The sequence below is a fragment of the Tinamus guttatus genome, unplaced genomic scaffold (assembly GCF_059628265.1).
Source record: "Tinamus guttatus ecotype Peru unplaced genomic scaffold, ASM5962826v1 Tinamus_guttatus_pri_ptg000002l, whole genome shotgun sequence".
Lineage (NCBI taxonomy): Eukaryota > Metazoa > Chordata > Aves > Tinamiformes > Tinamidae > Tinamus > Tinamus guttatus.
The window spans coordinates 692,004-711,103 of record NW_028288536.1 but is presented as its reverse complement, the minus strand read 5'-3'; the positions used below and the strand labels follow the sequence as shown (position 1 = coordinate 711,103).

The window sequence follows — 19,100 nt, the reverse complement described above, 5'->3', positions numbered from 1 at the left end:
AAAGGGGAAATGTGTTTGTATCCTCTTCTCTCCATCATACCCTGTTTTAAAACCCGCATCCCACCCAAAGGCCACCCCGTGTGCCCCCTTTCCCGCAGCGCGGAGCCGGGGCGTCCCGGAGAGGCCGATACCCAGGCAGCTGGCGAGCGCCTTGAACTCCACGAGATGGTCCCTGTTCTCATCCAGGAGCCGGAACATCCTCTCGGCGAGGACGTCGGTGTGTTCCCCGCAGGTCCAGGGCGAGAGGAGCTTGTAGAGGCTGCAGAACTGCTGGGCATCTATCCGGTACTGCTCGGCGTACGGCCTGCTCGGGTCGTGGCGCTCGGCCGCCGCGCTCGCCGCCTCCCAGTAGCACCGGATTAAATGCTCTCTCTGGGGGGAATCAAAGGCAGCAGAGAGCAGTTACAGGGTGAGCTGCCGACGGGAGCGTGGCTGGCAGAAAGACGTGTGCACAGCAAGGAAAGCACCAAAGCTCTGCGCGTGTGTGAGCTGGTGTGATGGTACCAGGACCATTCCTAGCAGGAAAAAGGAGTCTGTAATGAGAGCAGCCAAGCTCACTCGTGATTCCCAAATCCACTGCAGGTTACTGAAACTCTGTTAGCCACATCTGGCCAGGGCACCTCTATCCATTAAACAGTACAAAGGATTGGAGGAAACTGAGGATGTCATAAACACTTCACATGTTCCTTCATTCTCCCTGACTTCTCTATTTGGATACTGCTGCTATTTATCTTCCTTTAGGGACCAGTTGATGTAAAACAGAGTCCTAAGGAAACAAAGTGTCCCAGGGAAGAAAAGAGAGCTAAGGAAACTGTACAAAACCAAACAAGGAAAGGGAAGGAGAGCAAGTGAGTCCAAGATCAAACAGGCAGCAACACAGAACAGGAGGAGGGAAGTACTGAAGAACATGCTGTCCTCCTGTGCAGCACCGTCCTAGCACAACTGATGGAGGGAGGATAAATTGAGTGATCACTGCATTAATACTGCTCTTTAATAACTGGACAACCACACAAAGGACCAAATGACAAGGTCTCATCTACATAATATTATACAAGCACATGAACCCCCGAGCAATTCTACACACAACATCCCATTCAGTTCTGCTAAGCAAAAGCTGGAAATGACACCCAGAAGCCTCAAACAGCCTCAGCCCCAAATTTTCAAGTAGACAGACCTTGAACAAGTCATACAATTCCTCTAAATCTTCAGGAAGAAGCGAAACATCTGGGATGACAACTCGGAGCTAAAAAGGAAATAGAGATGTCAGTGACGATCCCTTCTACTGTCACCACTGCCACGGGCAGGACCGCTGCGCTCTCCCACTGATGGTCCTGACGTTGCACAGCTGCAACTGCAGAGCTGCAGGGACTTGCAGCATCTCCCCCCACCTTAGATTCCCTGGCTGGACAAAACTGTGGAAGAGAAGTCCCTGCAGGGCCACTAGAAACAAAGCCAGGAAGCCTACGCTGCAGGTCACAGGAAGCTGGGGAAGCCTCACGTCACACTCGCTCTCTTCTTCTTCTTCTTAAGCTGAGCCCTGGGTGTCTGCCTAGGGCCACGCTGACCCAGCAGCCACTTCTTTGTGTTTTAACCACCCTGATAAGTAATGCCCTTAGCTGCCAGAAAAAGAACAAGAACCTCGGCAGCTGGGAAAAGTTGTTTGGTTTCCAGAGTCAGTGACAACTCTTCTTTTTCTCATGGTACGGGGACTTCAAAACAAAACACTAACTTGCAGTTAGTGCAAGGTTGGGGTGTTAAACTACTACAGTGCCAACAGCACCCTACTCACCACGTTTTGCTTGGTTGTGTCTTCGTGGCTTTGCAGAACACGGATTCGGTGTTTGTAGCGCATGTGCTCTATCTGTTCCACAGAGTGGTCTCCAAATTTCTACAACGGAGGAACAGAATTTTATCAGACCAGAAACACAATTTGGAAAACACTGTGAATCCTTAAATAACCTATGGACTAAAGAACACTCAATCTTTTGTTCACCTACCAATGCAGTTGTATTCATACAAAATAGACATTTACACTACACCCTGCATTGTGCATTTGTGCACATTTTCGAGGATTCCTTAAAGATGTGCATCAAGTATGAAAACATCCATGATGAATTTAACCTCCTTAGATTATAATTTACCTGATCAATAGGCACCAAAGAGTATTTTACCTCATAGGAATCATGAATTAGGTTAGCTATTTCAGTCACAGGAGAGGCTTCCTGATCATCACTGAAAAATGCATGGTGGTTACCAATAGGTGGCAGAGGACTTTCTTCATTTTTAACACGCTCTAAAAACCTAGAGGGAACAAATACAAGCAATATAGGACACTTGGCAGCACGCTCTTCTCCAGGTAAAATATAAATAATCAGGTAAGCCTTACGGCTCGGACTTAGCAGAAATAAACTGTTTTTTTTGGCTGCTAGCCTTGTCAAAAACATCTTCATTACTAATCAGCGCAGGAACAGCAAGCCAGCCAAATGACTAAACTCTGCGCAAGGAAGAAACCCCGGGTCCCCTCGCAGCCTGGAGCGGGAAGCCCGTCACTGGCGGGAAGCCGCGGTGGATTCCGCACATCCCGGCTCCTCGGGAATGGCCGAAGCCGCTGCTGAAGGCGGAGCGCGGCCGCAGCGGGTCCCCACGCGCTCCGCGCGCTGAGGCGGGAGCCGCGCGACGCGCTGGAGCCGGGCGGGCGGCACTACCTGCTCAGGATCATGAGGGCCTGCCCGTCGTCCTTGCTGTTACACAGATCCACTGCGTTGGCTTCCAGGATGGCCAAGCCCAGCTGAAAAATGGCTTTGATCCCGTCGTAGAAGAAGCAGTCCACCACGTTCACGGCGCTTTCCAAGGGCATGATGCTGAGGAAAAGGGTAAGGAACCACGAGAGAGAAATGGAAGCTAGTGGAGTCAGGTCCTTCATATGCTCCGCCAGCTCGGGAAGCTGCTCCTTTATGAGCTCTTCAAATACCGACTGGTCTACCTGGGCACCTGCAAGTCACAAGGAAATCGCATCAGCCGGGACTGAAGCAAGAAAAATGTTCTTTAAAGCTACTCATCACTGGCAGCTGCCAACTGCAAGACTCTGTGGCATGTGAGCTGACACGACACGCACAGACCTACACTGCAAAGCCCCGTTATCTTCCGGCCTTGATCTGAGCCCCGGCCCTGACGTCTGCCCTCCTCACCACACATCTTTCTGCAAAAAGACCAGGTTGATCTCTGCTAAGGGCCTTTAGGGTGCTGTAAAACAGCAACAGCAGCAGCTGTTGGTTTTGGCTAAGAGAGCACATAATAATTAAGTGCTAGAATAAAACAGTTTTGAAGCATTTTACTGCGCAGCTTGAAACCTAAGCAATGAAAATAAGAGAGTACACACTCCTCTCCTCCAGCGTATGGACCCAGGAAAGGGGCAGTACAGCCTTCATTTTCTTAGGAAAATACAAGACTGTATCAAAGACAGCTGCATACATTGCACAGAAGGAAAAATATTATACACATATATGTACATATGTGTGGATATGGATTTTTTTCTTTTTTTTTTTTTTTAAAAAAAAAAGAATAGAAGTTTTCTGCTATTCCCAGATATAAGTTTTCCCATCTATCCCAGGCAGTCTTTCCAAAAGGAGCACATCTGAGCCCAGCTCCTTCAGTTTTAGCTACTAGATCCTGTTGTGTCAGCAGCTATTATAGAATCAATATAATCTCATACAGTTGAAGCAGTTTATGTCTACAAACCACACCACAAGCTTCAGCTGAAGATGCTACCAGCTAAAAACGTTCCCTGAACACAAAAAGCAGTTAGCCTTGCAGTCGTTTTCTGCCTTTCCTTGGAAATTATCACACACTGAGGTTCCCTCTCTCTGTCTACCTTCTGCTAATATCACGAGACAGCTCTGCTATGAAACGGCCAACGCACATCCCTATCACTCAGCATCACCGTGGCTGAAAGGCAGGATACAGCTTGGACACTTTTTGGCAGAGAGACAGCATCTTTTGGTCTTGCATCCAAATCTCAATAAACCATATACTATATTTCTCCATCTTAGAACCTCTCACAGCAAGCCACAAAAAGTTTCCACTAGTGGCTGAACAAGCCAAAAATAAGTGCCCAGAGATATATGAAGAGTTTCTGAGCAGCACATTGGGCATGGTGCTTGCTCTGAAGCAAAAGCCTTCTCATGTCAGATGGCCATCAATAAGGAGGGTAAAGAAAACAGAGAAGAAAAAGCAACAGCTGTACTCACAGAATGCACAGGCAGTTGTTTTTGTTCTTTATGTTTTATAGCAGGCTCAATACAAACAATTTAATAGCCACAGTTAAGAAAAAACATTAGGGAAGGTTTTTAGGGGTATTTGAAGGATACCAGCAGAGAGATCAGCAGAGATATAGAAAAATCATTCCAGAGGCAACATGGGGGGAGAGTGGCAAAAGCAGAAGGTTCGAAGAAATGTAAAATGCTGCCCAGATCTTTTGCAGAAGAGCACTTCATGGTTAAATGTTGACACCCCAGACAGAAGCCAAATGGGTCTATTCAAGGTTACTCTTACGTCCTTCCCTCTCGTTAGTCATTCTGTATCTGGGTGGTTCAATCTCCAGGATCCAGGAACCACAGTGAGGCAGGGATCGCCAGGGCATTCACATAACAAACAAGAACCCAAGACACAAACTAAATGCCTTCTTCAAGATTGAAAAGGCAAATCAGAGCACTGAAGTGAGGCCTTCACTATTTCAGGAATGACAATAGTAAGAGGACAACAATCTAGCAGATAAAACGGGACGAGATGGCCCGCAGGTCTGAGGACAAAGTATGGAAAAAAATCACAGTAGCATGACAATAGGCCAGGCATGACTCTCCCTAGGAAAAAGCTGGAAAGCCCAGCTACCAGCTATCTGCTTATATTTTTCCTATGTAGTGCAAAAGAGGGAAGGCCTGAGGGAATTCCTGAAGGAGGAGATGGAAGGTCATCCATTTACAAGCAGCGAAACAATGGAAAAGCTTGTAAAAGGACAGAACCATCATAGCGGGCATGATGGGAAGAGCTGGTCTTGGGATAAAAATAAAGGGGTTGGGTGGGTAGAATAGGGCTGTACTGCTAAGTACTCTAAGCAAGGAAAAAAGATACGGAATGTCATAGAAAAAAAAAATAATAAGACCAAGAGAAGATGGGGCCAAGAAGAGCTGAAATAACCATGGTCATTGGCTCGGTAACCATTTTGCCTGTACAGATTATTGACCCACACTAAAGAGATAAAAACATAATGCCACGTACTACAGTAGGGATCACTGGAACTACGCAGAGATCAAACCCTGGACAACAGTTTTGACAATATGGATAAAGAGTAAAAGTTGGGTCTTGGAAGTGTTATGACCACAAGCAGGAAGAAACAATCTCAAGTTTAGACAAGAGCTGCTTACAAATCAAAAAAAAAGAAGGTCAAGTCAAATCTGAAGGCAAACTCATGAACTCAAGCAACAGGAACCAGAGCAGGCAGCGTGCAGAAGGTCAGTAAAACTAATCTGGCTGTACTAAAGCTGCAGAAAATAACCGCTCAATCAAGCAACGACGCTGTGCTAGCACTGCCCTTTTCTTTTGGATACAAAGGACTAGAAAGCAGACAGACACAGTAACCAAGACTATGGGCACTCAAACCATGTAGATTGCAGTCACAGTGAGTAACAGACCTGATACAATCCCAAATTTAAGGAGAACTCGGGGTAGCTATAACAGCAGGCCACAAAGGACCACTAAGGTTTATGTTGATGCAAAGAATGCTACTTATGGGCAATAAGAAAGCAACTCATGGGCAATAACCCAGCAAGCAGCACAGTTTTCGCTAAATCAGAACAAGCCCTAGGCTGATGATCTCTAGAAATATACAAGGATGGATAAAGGGCTCAGACTTTTAAAATCAAGGAAGGAATCAGGCAAATGTGAGGATAAATCATTAAGGCGGTAGTTTAAAATCACGTCAGAACTTTGGTTCTTTTCTCCAGACAAGTCAAATATTTACATTGCCTGATCCACTAGTTGAAGACACTACTGTCATTCAAAACATGGCAAAGCTCCTGGAGCATCCAGCTGACTCCAGAGCAGATCTACTTGAACCAACGCCACCTCCCAGGTCAGTGGCAAGGCAACCTCTGTGCAGCAGCACAGCACGGGGAGGCACCACGGTGCCATTCCGCAAGCAGGATATAGAAACCTTCCCGGCTTTCTCTCTCCTGCTCCTGGGCTGGCCAGGAGGGACCCACACCACTCCTGGCTCCCTGAACCTCTGCTGCCAGGAGCTTCCTCCTACCCCCATCTCCTCACAAGTCGCCCAGATCCCTCCCTTCACTATGGCGATGTCATGGTAGACGCTAAAGATGAAGCTTAGCACTGAAGAGAGAAAAACTATCAAATATTTCTATAGTAGGAAGAAGCAAAAATCACTGCAAGGAAAAAAGATACTTTTCTTTTGTATGCATACATAAACCATCATGTCAAATAGTTCAGCCCCTCTCTTTTTGTGCATTAGGCACGTAGTTCCTGCAGCACAACTCCCAAGGATGTTTTCAGGCAATCCCAAAAATAAGTGCATTATGACGAACTGAAAACAAGGCCAAGGCAGTGTAGAGCATGAACTGCAGAGGGACTAGGATTATTTCTTAACGCTGCATCTCTCATTCAGAGGTCTAACAGGGTTTTCTGCAAAGTGCCTTTCCAGATGCAGGCCTGTATTACAGCAGCCCCCAGACAACACAGACAGATCAAAAACAGCAGCCCTAGCAAATCCTTCCCAACTGTCTCAACAGCCAGATTTTCTAATACCGAACATTGAACAGCGAAGACAAGCAAGCTCTTGTTCCATTTTTATCTAAGATTAGGTTTAATGCAACAGGCAAAAGCACCACCTCCTGCTGACCATCAGCAAAAAAAAAAAAGGACAAACTATACAAGTTACACAACTATATGTAATTCTTGCACTACTTTAAGTTATTCGAATAAGAAGCAACATTACCCGGAACCTGAGCAAACATCACAGCTATCTCTACACACTGATACAAGGACCCACTTCAGCCCTGGGTTATGGGCCTCTGAAGGGGGTCAAGTTCTTGGTCCCAAAGCCAGGCACTGCCCCTGCCCAGCTGGGCGCTGGGAAGGCGCCTGGGGGAGACACGAGCTCACCTATCACTCGGTGGTTGAAGTAATCTGGCAGCATTCGCTCGCACACAGCGACCAGCAGCCAAAACGCTTCTTCCTCTTTGGCATACAGCAGCAGCACGGAGGTCAGAATATTCATAGACTTACAAAGGCAAAGGAGAAAATGGGATTAGTGACAGCAAATCTTATGGGAGGGGGAAAAAAGCTAAGTTGGGGCTATTTTTAAGTAAAAGCACCCTAATGTGATGTAAACAAACAAGCAAAGAAACAAAAAAACACAACAGAAGGAAGGTAATAGTGATATAATGAATACATAACTGCACTCCAGGTGAGATGTAAATGCGTAACAAGTTTTTCAAGCTTACACATACTGCTTTTCATAACGGCAATAGGAAACAACTGCGAACTGCACAGTCCTGGATGGGTCCAATGCAAAGTAGGTAAGTGATAGCACAAAACGTTTGGGGGCTTGATCCTCCTACGTGTACTTCAAGCAGAGGAACTCGGTAGCTCAGGGATGGCGCACCTGGCAGTAGCCGATCCTGGGGTTGCGGTGCGCGTAGGCCGTGAGCACCCTGCGCAGCGCCGCGATGCCCGTCTCGCTCTGGAAGGCCGGGTGCTCGGGCAGCGAGCGGTGCAGGTCGCGCTCGATCTCCTCCGTGGCCATGCAGCACCTGCCCAGGGAGGCCTCCACCAGGTGCGCGTAGTAGCCAGGGTGCAAAGCGAGGTCGGTCGCAGCGTCTGAGGGCAGCGGCACGGGAGCAAGGGCAGATGGATTAGGGTATTGGAGGCTTAGTGGGGATTACTGGGCAACAGAAGGTAAGCAACAAGATTGGTTTTCCCCCAAACCCATGAAATTAATAAATTCCCAGATGAAATAAAACGCTAGCAGAACACTTCCTTTGAAAATGAGATTAGTACTATCAAGGCCTACACGACACAACAGGATACAGAGCACCTCAACATTGTCATTGACCAGAGGAAATTACTACCAGGAGAAACATGCTCAGCCCTGTTTATACCAACCAAGGAGGAAAAATTCCACACAAATGAATACATTTTACAAGTGTCTGAACACGTCAGACAGCGTGTTAAGGACCAAACTTGAGATCATAGTGTAGGAATGTCCCAGCTCTGCCAGATCTACGGATGAAATGAGTTGGTTTTTTCCATCTCTAGTTTCTATTATTCCTGTCAACGGGCAACAAGAAGCAGGACCAGGACTGCTGACTTTAAGATGTCATTATTTTCCAGTAATTTGGTTTGACCGGGGTTAAGCCAATACTAATGCTCAATCTAATTATTCCCTGAAGGAGGGCATTATTTTATGAAAATGAGCATAATTTTAAATCAATTACACAGATGCAACAGACATCTAAGTTTTCAGCTCATTACGTAATAACATCCCGAGATAAAATTCTTACAGCTCTTCTTGGGTTTTTACTTGCACTTATTATTTCAGTAGCTGAGCATCTGTAAGCACAGAATCCAATTACATTTTCTGCAGGATATTTTAATTCCCTCGGAGAGATTTCTTGCCCAAATGTTTTCCTGTGTTTGGAATGAGGCTGGCCAAGGCCCCATCTCAAGGAGGTCTCACCTGAAAAGAGCAGCCAGAGTTGGCCTCTTAGGGATTCTGGGATTCCCATAGCCACAAGCTTCCTGATCTTCTCCGTGCGAAACATGCACACGGTTCTGCCATACTCGACAAAGTGGTCATCCCACAGACTCTCTTTTATTTGCTCCCTAGACTGGAAACAAGAAGATATCTTTTAGAAGAACTAACTACGTGCAAGTGAGACCTGGCACACTCAAACATTTTCTGCAGGATATTTCAGGGACTAGTAGATGTGGGAAATCTTTTCCAAGGAATAAAATTTTCCTCATTTTGCATACACAATTTACCACATAGGGGAGAGCAGAACTAATCAAAGACAGAAATTATACATATCTACCAGAAAGTATCAGACAAAAAAGAGAAGGAAAAAAAAAAAAAAAAACAGTCAAACAGAGAAGCCACTCCCCCATACTTAGCAAGCACACAATACAAATGTGTATTTGTACAATGTGATTCTACCAAGAAAAAAAAAAAAAAAGAAAAAAGGCACATTTGAATGTTACCATGGCTACTCTAAAACTTCTGCAATATTCCCCCAAACTTACATACCTTTCCAAAGTCAAGGCCTGCCCCTCCCGACTGATGAAAGTCTGATCTTAGTGCTTCTGCGTTGAGCAAGTAACTGCTCTCCTTTTCGCATTCACTTTTGTCCCCTCTTCCCACGTCCCCAGACTCACAGTCCCTGAACACACACGTTGACCCAAACACGGGAGTGTTCTGCAATACAGTATCAAAGGAGGCAAAAGACAAGAAGAGGTGAACAAGTATGTCTTGATGAGTGCAGAGCACAAAGAGCAGCCTAACAACTTTCTGGTTGTGCTGTTTGTTGCAAGGCTGTTCAGGCTTCGTATCAGCGCTACGAGAGCCAAGCTTCACTCCATCCTCTGCAGTCACTGCCCAGATGCACTGAGCACTGCAGGACCCACCACTTTCACCTTCTTCTTTTTAAAGGAAAGGAGGACAGAATGAGACTTGCCTCCTGGATAATTCTGACTGGAGTTCTTCACACTGTCAGTCTTCCAAGTTGTCTACAGGGTGGCTAGGGGCAAGGCTGGCCCCCAAAGCACTGCAGGTCTGCCTGGGGCCAGGCCTCGCCTCCGCTTCTGAGGAGCTCCACAAGGTTTCCAGCAGAGTGGGGAGGTCTGTGGGAAGGGTAGCCCTGGCCTCCAGCGTATTCACTGCTCCCCCCAGTTTGGGGTCAGTCATGAACTTGCTGAGGGGCCACCCCAGCCCATCATGCCGCTCATTAATGAAGGCTTCAAACAGTACGGACCAAAAATCGACACCACGGAATGCAGGACAACAGAGTACTTTGGATATACACAATGAATTTGTAATTAAAAGAAAGAAAACGACAGAAATCGAGTACCTGATTCCTATTTTTCAAGTTGTTACAGTGCGCTGGGTTGCAGGAGTTCACTTCTTTTAGCCTCTGGAGCAAGTTTTCCACTAAAGTATCCCGGTTCTTCAGCTCAATGAACTGAAAGGCAGTCTTGCTCCTTATACTAATAATGATGGGGTTAGGAAGCAGGCTTGTGTCCTCCATCTTTTCTATGGTGATTACCTTCCAAAATATTACAGAAAACACATTATTCACCATTTCGCATTTTCAAGCATTCTACCTGACCAAAATGTAAAATACCGACATCTACTTCCACACACACTTTAAACATAACTATTCATATCGGTTTTCCTGCGTCAGACATACCCTCCCACATGAAGGACTAGGATCTCTTTAAAAACCCAACGCAGACACAAAGTACCCCAGATACATTTTTTTAAAGACAACTTCTTAATCCAATTTTGGAGAGTGGAATAAAGAAAGAAGAAAGATAAGAAAAGACTGTGATGATTATCACACAATTCAGAGGAGGAACAACTTAATCAAATTGGGTGTGGGAAGCAAATTTGCTTTCACGTTTTTAAAGATGGGGGAAAAGGTTGTTTTGTTGTTATGTAACATTCTCTTTGTTTTGTATTTCAGTACCAGTGGAAGGTAAGTTGCTACAGTTAAGATGTCATTTGAATGTTACTCTGTTATTAGCTGAGGATGAAAGGGAAGCTTTAATTAAGAGCTCCTCACAACCCTGTATCCACTGCAGATCAGGCAGGTGTTTGCTGACAGCCTCCTCCTCTACTCCCACCACCTTCCCATGCATCCTCCCTCCATTTAAGCTGCTGTTTTCATGGAAATTTGGCAGCTCTTCAACGCCTCCAGAATGTCCCTTTTTCTGTCAGCCCTATAGGTCTGTAGTGTGCACAGGTTTGCTAGAGTTTGTCTATGGAAGAACATCAACTCTTCCGAAGTATATCCAGATCCCCGTAACAGATAAGGATGTAATGCTATTATATTGCTAGAATGTCTCCATCAACGTCAAGGTGAACGTGTGTATTTGTGGAACTGGAAGATGGGAGTCTTGGAGTGATTAGAATCTGCTTTTGCAATGCTCTATCATGCTCCACTATCTGTCAGTGATCCATTTGGAGAATCATGTTGACTCACCCACTTGCATTTTAGGAATTTTATACCGTAGTAAATCCCAGAACAAGCATTACAACAATCCTGTAGGCACAGGGCTCACAAACAGCCTACTCTCCTCCACCAAATGACAGTTTACAGACAAATCAAGTGCCAGTGGATGCCTATAAAAGAGAGACAGATATGAACTTGAAATGAGACCAACAACTCTACCTCTCTAAGTGGGATGATAACATTGCAGCAGCCATCTTCTTTGCTGGCAAAACATATATATGTGTCTGACGTATACATCCTTCCTGCCGTGTGACAGCGGCTAAACGGTGTCCACAGAGAACAGTCCAAAACTTCATGGAGCTTCTCCTGCCTGGGCAATCTGAAGAAAGCCCGAAAGAATTCGTTCTGCGCTCTGGCTTCAAGATCCCTTAAGAGAAAGCATTAAGAACCAGTCACGAGATCCGGAAAGACAAGACATCAAGTGCAAAGGTTTCTTTTTTCACCTTGTCAATCTCACCAGGAGCAAGAAATAGAGAATAAAAGCACTGTACTTAATCTTCATACTACCATCTATATGACCAGATCGATATAAAACTAGCTTTTAAACACAAAAAGAAACCATCAACGCCTTTGTGTTTAACAATTTGATCAAAAGTCATTACTAGGGAAGAACACTGATAAATTTAGATCAGTCCTCATGTTCTCATTTAGCCATACATTTCCTACAATGACGATTGCTTTAGTGCCTTCCAGTTTCAAAGAGTTAAGTTTTAGTGCCTAAAAGGTAACTTTCATTTGAAGAATGTACTTTTATTTTTTCTTCTTCTTTCTGAGAATTGAGGAGAGATTGATAGAGTTTCCTGCTTCTGTTCCCAGCAACATCACCAGAATTCTGCAACCTGCACCACAGGGATTTGCTTCTGCACCCAAAAGTAATACATTTGCTCCACAAGCATTACCAAAGCAATCAGTAACAGATCAGCTAATGATGGCAGCAGTTACATCACCACATCCTTGGCTGGATCATCACATCCTCGCAAAATGCAAAGCAACTTCAGGCCACTTAGACACAAAAAGGAATAACAGCACCAGCCAAATTCAGACTGGATTTGGCTTGCTTCCATTCACCCATCCACATAAGCAAGAGAAATTTTATATAAATAAACATTTTATTTTTGAACACAAGCTAGGGTTGTTAGGAGTCTTTACCCCTTCCCCTTTAAATGCTAGGGATTCTGCAACAATTTACAGAGCTCTGCAATTACACTATTCACAGTCCATGGCTATTACCAACAGCAATCCCAGAAACTTCAGGACTTAAATTCTAACATTTTCTTTGTTGCAAATAAGTGTTTCTAAACATTACTCACCTTAAAGGAGGGAACAGTTTTCTTATATAATATATATATATATTTATAAGTGCTTGACTTTGTTGCATTGAAAGAATTTTAAGCGTGGGCTGAAGTCTAGAGGGAGTGGTACCTTGTGACTGTAAATCCCCTCTCCACTCCTTCCTCCACCCTCCACTTCTCCTCTCCCTGCCCCTAGTCCAGCTGCATAAAAATAGGAAAGTTATATAAATGAAGGCTCACCTCCAGCAATATGTAAAGGGCAGGAGTGTGCTTCCCCCACCCCCCTTTTTTTTTTTTTTTTAAGTTTCATTTCAATCTGTAAAAAGCTAAAATTGTGTGAAACAGGGAGAAAGTGAAGGAAGGATCTCGCAGGAGTTACAGAAAAGACAGAAAGCACTTGAGCAGAATTCTGCTGCATTTTCTTCTACTGTAATTATCTTCCTTAACGAGATTATCCAAGGAAAACAGACAAATAGACTCCTGTTTTTCAAAGAACAAGGAGAAACTCCCTTTGGGAAGGAAGACAAAGAATTCCCTCCAAAGTAAAACTTCCACAGCAAAAGAAACTCTGATAAATGCCTGCAGTGATCTGCTATTGTGACAAAGCTGGGTCAGGATATGCCTCCTAGTTAACTCAGTGCAAAAATATTTTCCATTTCTGCACAACACAGATGAATGTTACTGATAGCATCTACAGTCGGTCCTGCGTAGGGCTGTTTTCTCCCATTACTCTGCTGGGAAGGTGAGTTCCTGCCAGAATCTATTCAGCTCTTACAATTTCTTATAATCCCTTTAAGTTAAAAGATGCATTATATAGAAGAATCTATAGAGAATCTCAGTTAACAGAGACTGTCAATAATTTAAGAGCAAACTGTTTCAAATGCTCCAAAAATCTGCATGCCAATTCTGACTGATTTTGCTGCATCTCCTGGGGCTGCAGGCTTCGAACACCAAGTCTTTCAAACAAGAAATTCCCTAGCTGCAGGTTTTTTTTTTCTTGAAGGAGCTGAAGAAAACCTTTACCGTATTTGAAACTAAGTGAATTCACAGAGCAGTTTTCTTTGTGACACAGCAGCCGGCTCCGCTCGCCCAACATCGCAGAGCTATTGACTCACTGAAGGACCACGCAGGGCCACGACTCCTCACCTCATCCACAGCTGCCCTCAAGAAAAGTGCTGAAATAAGGGATGACTTCTGGGAAGGCACCATCCAGGGCAGAAAAACAGTAGCTCAGGCATGAGATACTGTCAGCACTTGTTGCTGCAGGCTCCAGCAGAAGTTTTATTAGGAAGGGGCTCACACTGGTTCTATCTCCTGTTAGGTGGGCAAATGCTAAGGCTTCTAGCAAGTGTTTCCCTCCCTAAGTATAGACAAGTACTGCAGCTCATCAAGAAAATCAAAACGAGCAAATTTTACAGCACCTCAAATGAAAAAAAAAAAAAAAAAAAAAAAAAAAAAAGACCGGCAGTTCTTTAAATGTGATACAGCAAAGATTGAGCAATTGGTCCAGGTCACAGGCTACCACAACCTCCATTTGAGTTTCAGAACACCTCTAACATCGACCAGAATTTTATACCTCCTGCCCAAGCTGTTTGAAATTTTCCTCTTTGCTTTTCCTAAGAGTTTTGGCTTTTGAGCCAAATGTGCTGAACTGATACCCAAGGAAACAAGGAAAGCTAACATATAAACACGTGCTATTAATAACAGCATGTAAATAATGTTCATCATGTATATAAACATACACCAGAAGGATAAAAACCACAACCTCTGTTCCCTACTTTTCAGAGGGGTGAGCAGGCTCTCTCCTCCAGTCTTTTTTAAAATACAGCTGCAATTAATACGGCAGCATCCCGTGCTGTACGGTTCAGGATTCTCGGATTATCTCCAATCCCAGCCCGAGAAAGTGAACCGCAAGACTGAACCACAGTAACTTTTTGTGCGTGACCCACGAGTTACTTCCTTTAATTTAAACCTCTCCGAAGGTAAGACACAAGCCTAAAAATGCGCCCCAGGATCAGGAAACTCCGTGTTCTGCGCTGGCCGTCAAAGGAGTTTTCTCTGCTGCAGACCTGGCGGCGGTTGCTTGGCAAGGCCCGCAGGCCAAGAACCAGGCCCCGTAACGTGGGGCTGCAGAAACGGGAGGGAAAAAACAGCTCCCAAATGACTTGGTACCCAGCTGACCTCTCGCTTTTGGAGATCGAGTACCTCTGGGTGCTTCTGTTGCTTTTCAGGCTCCAGAAACGGACAGATTTTGAGGAACCTACCCGGCAACATTCACCGCGTGTATCCGAAAAAATACTAAACCCCTGCGGCAGCAAAAACTTTGCAGCCAGGCTTGGAGAAACTACCGGCTAACTGCCAGCACGGACTTGTAAACAGGGGCCAACGTAAACGCAACGTAATTCTTTGGTACAGCGGGGGCAGCGGAGCTGTCCCTGGGGGAGACGGCCGCCTTGGCGGACGCCCTGGTGGCTCCTCACACGACATGGCGCCGCGGCGGCCGCGCGGCCAGGCCCCGCTCATGGCTGCCGAAGGCTCCCTGCGCTCACAGGGCCTCCACGGCGGGGTCTGCCGGTATTTCCAGTGTTCAGCATGCTCAATGGCAAGCTGAGCAATTGAACAGGGACCGCAGTTATCAAGGCTGACTAACGAGCCAAAGGACACGGTTAGTATTCAGTCCAATATTCGTAAACTGAAGGAATGACACGTAGGAAGAGAGACCTGGGGGTTACCAGACATCTTTGAAATATGTATGAATCGCCAAAAATACAACTGGTTGCTGTAAAGAGAGAGAAAATCTGTTCTCTCTAATACTGCTTGGATAGGACAAGAAGCAATGGGCTTATTCAAGTTAGATTCACGTTAGGTTTTAGGAAGGACTTTTAATGGTAATACAGTGAAGTATTGGTATGGATTTGGGCATTTCCATTACTGGAAATCCTTAAAAACAGGTTGGACAAACATCTGTCCAGAACAACACAGAGATAATTCAAACCATGCCTCTTGCCAAGGGGATGGAATAAAATTAGGTCCTTTCTAGTCACATCTTCCTTCTTGCTTAAGTTCTGTGGCATTCTTAGATTCTGTCTCAAAAGGAGCTGTGTGGATCAAAGTGACATTTAATGACAGTAAGATATTTCATTTGGTTTCTGTTCATTTTAGATCAGAGTTTAAACCCCTTTTTTGCTTTTATATCAAGCAAAGCTATCCTTATTGACAATTCACATCTGTGCCTGAAGAACAGACTCCAACCAGGTTAGACCTTAGAGAAACGCATCATCCTCCTTTTGAAACTTTACTGACACTGAAGCCGTTAAATCATGTGTTTAGCTCAGGTCATTTCCCTAATACATTTGCAACTACATTTGCGTTCTGAAAGAGATGAAAATAAATACAAATCTATAGCAAAGATCCTACTTTCTTATCAGAAAAGGAGGATAGCTACCCCATGGTCCACACAACTCTGCCGGAAAAAAACAGCATTTTTAACTACCAAACACCTCAGCCTCATTTGTTTTTTTAGGGCAACTAAATGGTTGTTAATCCCTTTGCAATTCATTGTTCCAAACCCTGCCCTCCCATTCAGAAAGATAGAACCTGCATTTTATCTTTTATTGACTCTGGCCATGACGTAACTCATGAGTTTTCTCTCTCCACTCTGCAACTGCAAGAGTCCCAGAAAAGAAAGCAAAGACTTCTGTTTTACAGAGTGCAGTATATATGGATCATAATGATACTAAAAATTACTTTATTTAAAAGAAAAAATAAATATATTGAGATGAGTCCCCTGCAAAAGAAATCCCTCAAAAACAAAAGCAGTCTATAGAACCTTCCTTAGTTTGACTCAGTTGGAATAATTTTAATGTGTGGCTTGCTGCTTTCATTTTATAGATGACATTTCACAGTATTTGTTTCTAAACCATGCACAGGAATTAATAAAGGTAATGCATTGGGGGGAAAAACGTCCAGTGAGAAATAGTTGTTCTTGCAGTATTACAGTGCCTTCCGAAGAAAAAGCAACAAGCAACCTCACACAACAAAAAAGCTCAACCCCCCAAAACACATTAGCATTAGAAACCAGTTTATCCACTGTTCCAACTACAGTCTGGTCTTGCTTAATCACGTTACACCAAAGCGGTTACCGAAGTGTGACAAAGGGCACCAGGAATTGCAGCCTATCCCCAGCCACTACCTCCTTCAGGCAGAGGAAATGCAATTTCAGCATCTTCCAGCTTTTCCCTTCTGCCATCTCAAGTTACAGCCCAGCAGCTTGGTTAGCATCTCGCCCACAAAACCTCCAGCAAACACGGTTTTATGCGTCCCCCGCCTCATTCCTTCCCCCTCATCCCTCCATTTTATAAGTTAAAATGGAGGAGATGGAAAGAAAAAAGGAATAAATATGTGGGATTATTTCTAGTGCTTTTTGGTTAACATACTTGCTATTTTTCCAGAAGTGCCACTAGGTACTTTCAGGTTGGTTCTCTGAGAACCTCCACATTATGGCATATTACTAAGCTGCTACTTCTGCAATTTTAGGACTCCTTGACTTTTTCTTACAGTTAACACCTTTTGAAACAAGGCTCTTTCGGAAAGAGGAAATGACAAGATAAAAATCAGTAGATTCTCCCCACATTTTTTTTTTTTTGATCACGCTTCCTCTAGCTTTAATTTCCTTGCTTCAAGGATATAATTTTTATTTATTTTTCAGTCCAAAAGCAGGAGAGTGGTGGAATAAAGAATGAAAAACACAGAAGGAGACTTGAAAGAGATATATTACACAGTCAAAACACATATCCTGCATTTCTTAGGCATAAAGCCCAAAATATTAGCAACATCCACTTACACATTTTTAAAACTAATCATAGCCATTGTGTTTAAAGGAACCTGGGCTTTGAAAACAAGCCTTTGAGAAGTCTGATACAGTAGTGATCAGCTGCAATCTAACAAACATCTCAAAAAGAATTTCTTGATGATGTCATGGATGAAATCCTGATCTCATGGATGAAATCCTGATCTCAACAATTTTACTTAATGTGAGTATATAAAAGCTAGAAGAAAAGTTTTTTTTCATTATCTTATGAAACATTGCAACTGTTTAGCAGAGGCGCTCTTAGCAAAGGCATTTAGCAAATGCACTACTAGTGCAAAAATACACCCCTGAAACTATTCTTTTTTAAATGATACCCTGGAAGTAGCACCTGGCTAAATCTTTTAGCTCTGGCAAAAGGAAGGAAAAACTAAAAACAATATGATTCACAGTGGATGCTCTACTTGCATTTATTTTGAGAAAAAAAAAAAAAGTATTTTAAGCTAACACTCATGCCCTAGGCAAATTCCAATTTTGGCTATTGCATTCTGCCCACATAAAACTCCTCTCTACAGTTGCCCTTCCCCTTTCAAATAACAGCAAATAAAACAAAGTTCTGTGTTGTGTTACTCTCAGAAAATAGTTACCAATTTCTCCCTAGGAACCAAATGCATTTCTGCAGTGGGAGAGGAATGTATGGATGCATTTCAGAGAGGAACTGCACAGAACTGACAGCAGCAGATCAATCTGTCACCACAGCTTGCGTGGGCTTTTTGTTTGTTTGTTTTCTGGTTTGGCTTGATTTCTACACCTGCTTGTTCACTATAGGAATCCTACTGAGGAATTCTAGCTATCAGATATGATCAGAAGTAATGGTTCTACAGGACTGACAGCTCTAGGAAAACCTCTGCACAGCTCAAGTTGTAAGCAAAGCATGCCACAGTTCAAGAAACATGAAAGGCAGAAACTATCTGCCACAGGAATTTCCCTTTACAGGGAATTGCACTTTTAGAGCAAAAATAAAGCATGCATATGTTTGTTCCATATATATATGGAGCATACATGTGTGTGTGCATATCTATATGGAACAAACATGCATACGTATATGTATGCGGAACAAAGTTTCTTGCCTACAAATTAAAATGCACCTATTTGACACACTGTGGAACATTATAAAGTCTGTTTTTTCTCCCCCTCTAGCCAAGTAGACTTTTGAAGTTTTGCCTCACTAATAAAGGGAACCAAAAACGCTACTTTACTGCAGCGCGCACAAGGAGGAACAATTCAGCTTTTTACCTCTTCGTAATCTGAGTCGGATCCTGCAGGTCTGGATCCAGCTCAAAGACCTCATTATCTAGCAGCCTTCGGAGCGTGACATCCGCCAGCTGCTCCATTATCCTGAAGGCCTCCGCGATATTGAGGAACGTGGAGAAATCCCGCTCTTTGTTGGCAGTGGTGACGCGGACGGTATCGGCCATGAAGACGTTGGAGGTTCTTTCCAGTTTCTGGACCTCAACCCAAGGAATGACAAGTTTTACTGAAATTGGAGAAAAAAGAAGTGTGTGTTAGGAATGCTTCAGTTCTAGAGGTTTGGGGATATGCAAAGGCAGAATGAAATGTAAACAACGGCAGAGACAAAACACTCATTTTTACAGGCAATAGGCAAGTTTAAAAAAATGAAACGTGGGTACTTGCCCCAAC

The 19,100-nt window shown here is 44.1% G+C and overlaps 2 protein-coding genes across 5 annotated transcripts in view; one reads left to right on the top strand and one right to left on the bottom strand.

The window, feature by feature from the left end:
- The window catches only part of MAP4K4 (mitogen-activated protein kinase kinase kinase kinase 4), a 602,555-nt gene that overhangs the window by 280,870 nt on the left and 302,585 nt on the right, over nucleotides 1-19,100 (top strand). The gene's annotated exons all lie outside the window — the stretch shown is intronic.
- TBC1D8 (TBC1 domain family member 8) overlaps nucleotides 1-19,100 on the bottom strand; it is a 41,826-nt gene that overhangs the window by 4,212 nt on the left and 18,514 nt on the right. For both annotated transcript variants that reach the window (XM_088519512.1, XM_088519583.1), the window contains exons 5-16: nucleotides 18,696-18,936; nucleotides 11,460-11,667; nucleotides 10,137-10,331; nucleotides 9,317-9,484; nucleotides 8,750-8,900; nucleotides 7,676-7,890; nucleotides 7,174-7,291; nucleotides 2,706-2,991; nucleotides 2,172-2,301; nucleotides 1,790-1,888; nucleotides 1,175-1,243; nucleotides 132-372 (exon numbers count right to left, since the gene is read on the bottom strand). In XM_088519512.1, the coding sequence (XP_088375638.1) occupies nucleotides 132-372; nucleotides 1,175-1,243; nucleotides 1,790-1,888; nucleotides 2,172-2,301; nucleotides 2,706-2,991; nucleotides 7,174-7,291; nucleotides 7,676-7,890; nucleotides 8,750-8,900; nucleotides 9,317-9,484; nucleotides 10,137-10,331; nucleotides 11,460-11,667; nucleotides 18,696-18,936 (2,121 nt within the window). The remainder of the gene's footprint in view (nucleotides 1-131; nucleotides 373-1,174; nucleotides 1,244-1,789; nucleotides 1,889-2,171; nucleotides 2,302-2,705; nucleotides 2,992-7,173; nucleotides 7,292-7,675; nucleotides 7,891-8,749; nucleotides 8,901-9,316; nucleotides 9,485-10,136; nucleotides 10,332-11,459; nucleotides 11,668-18,695; nucleotides 18,937-19,100) is intronic.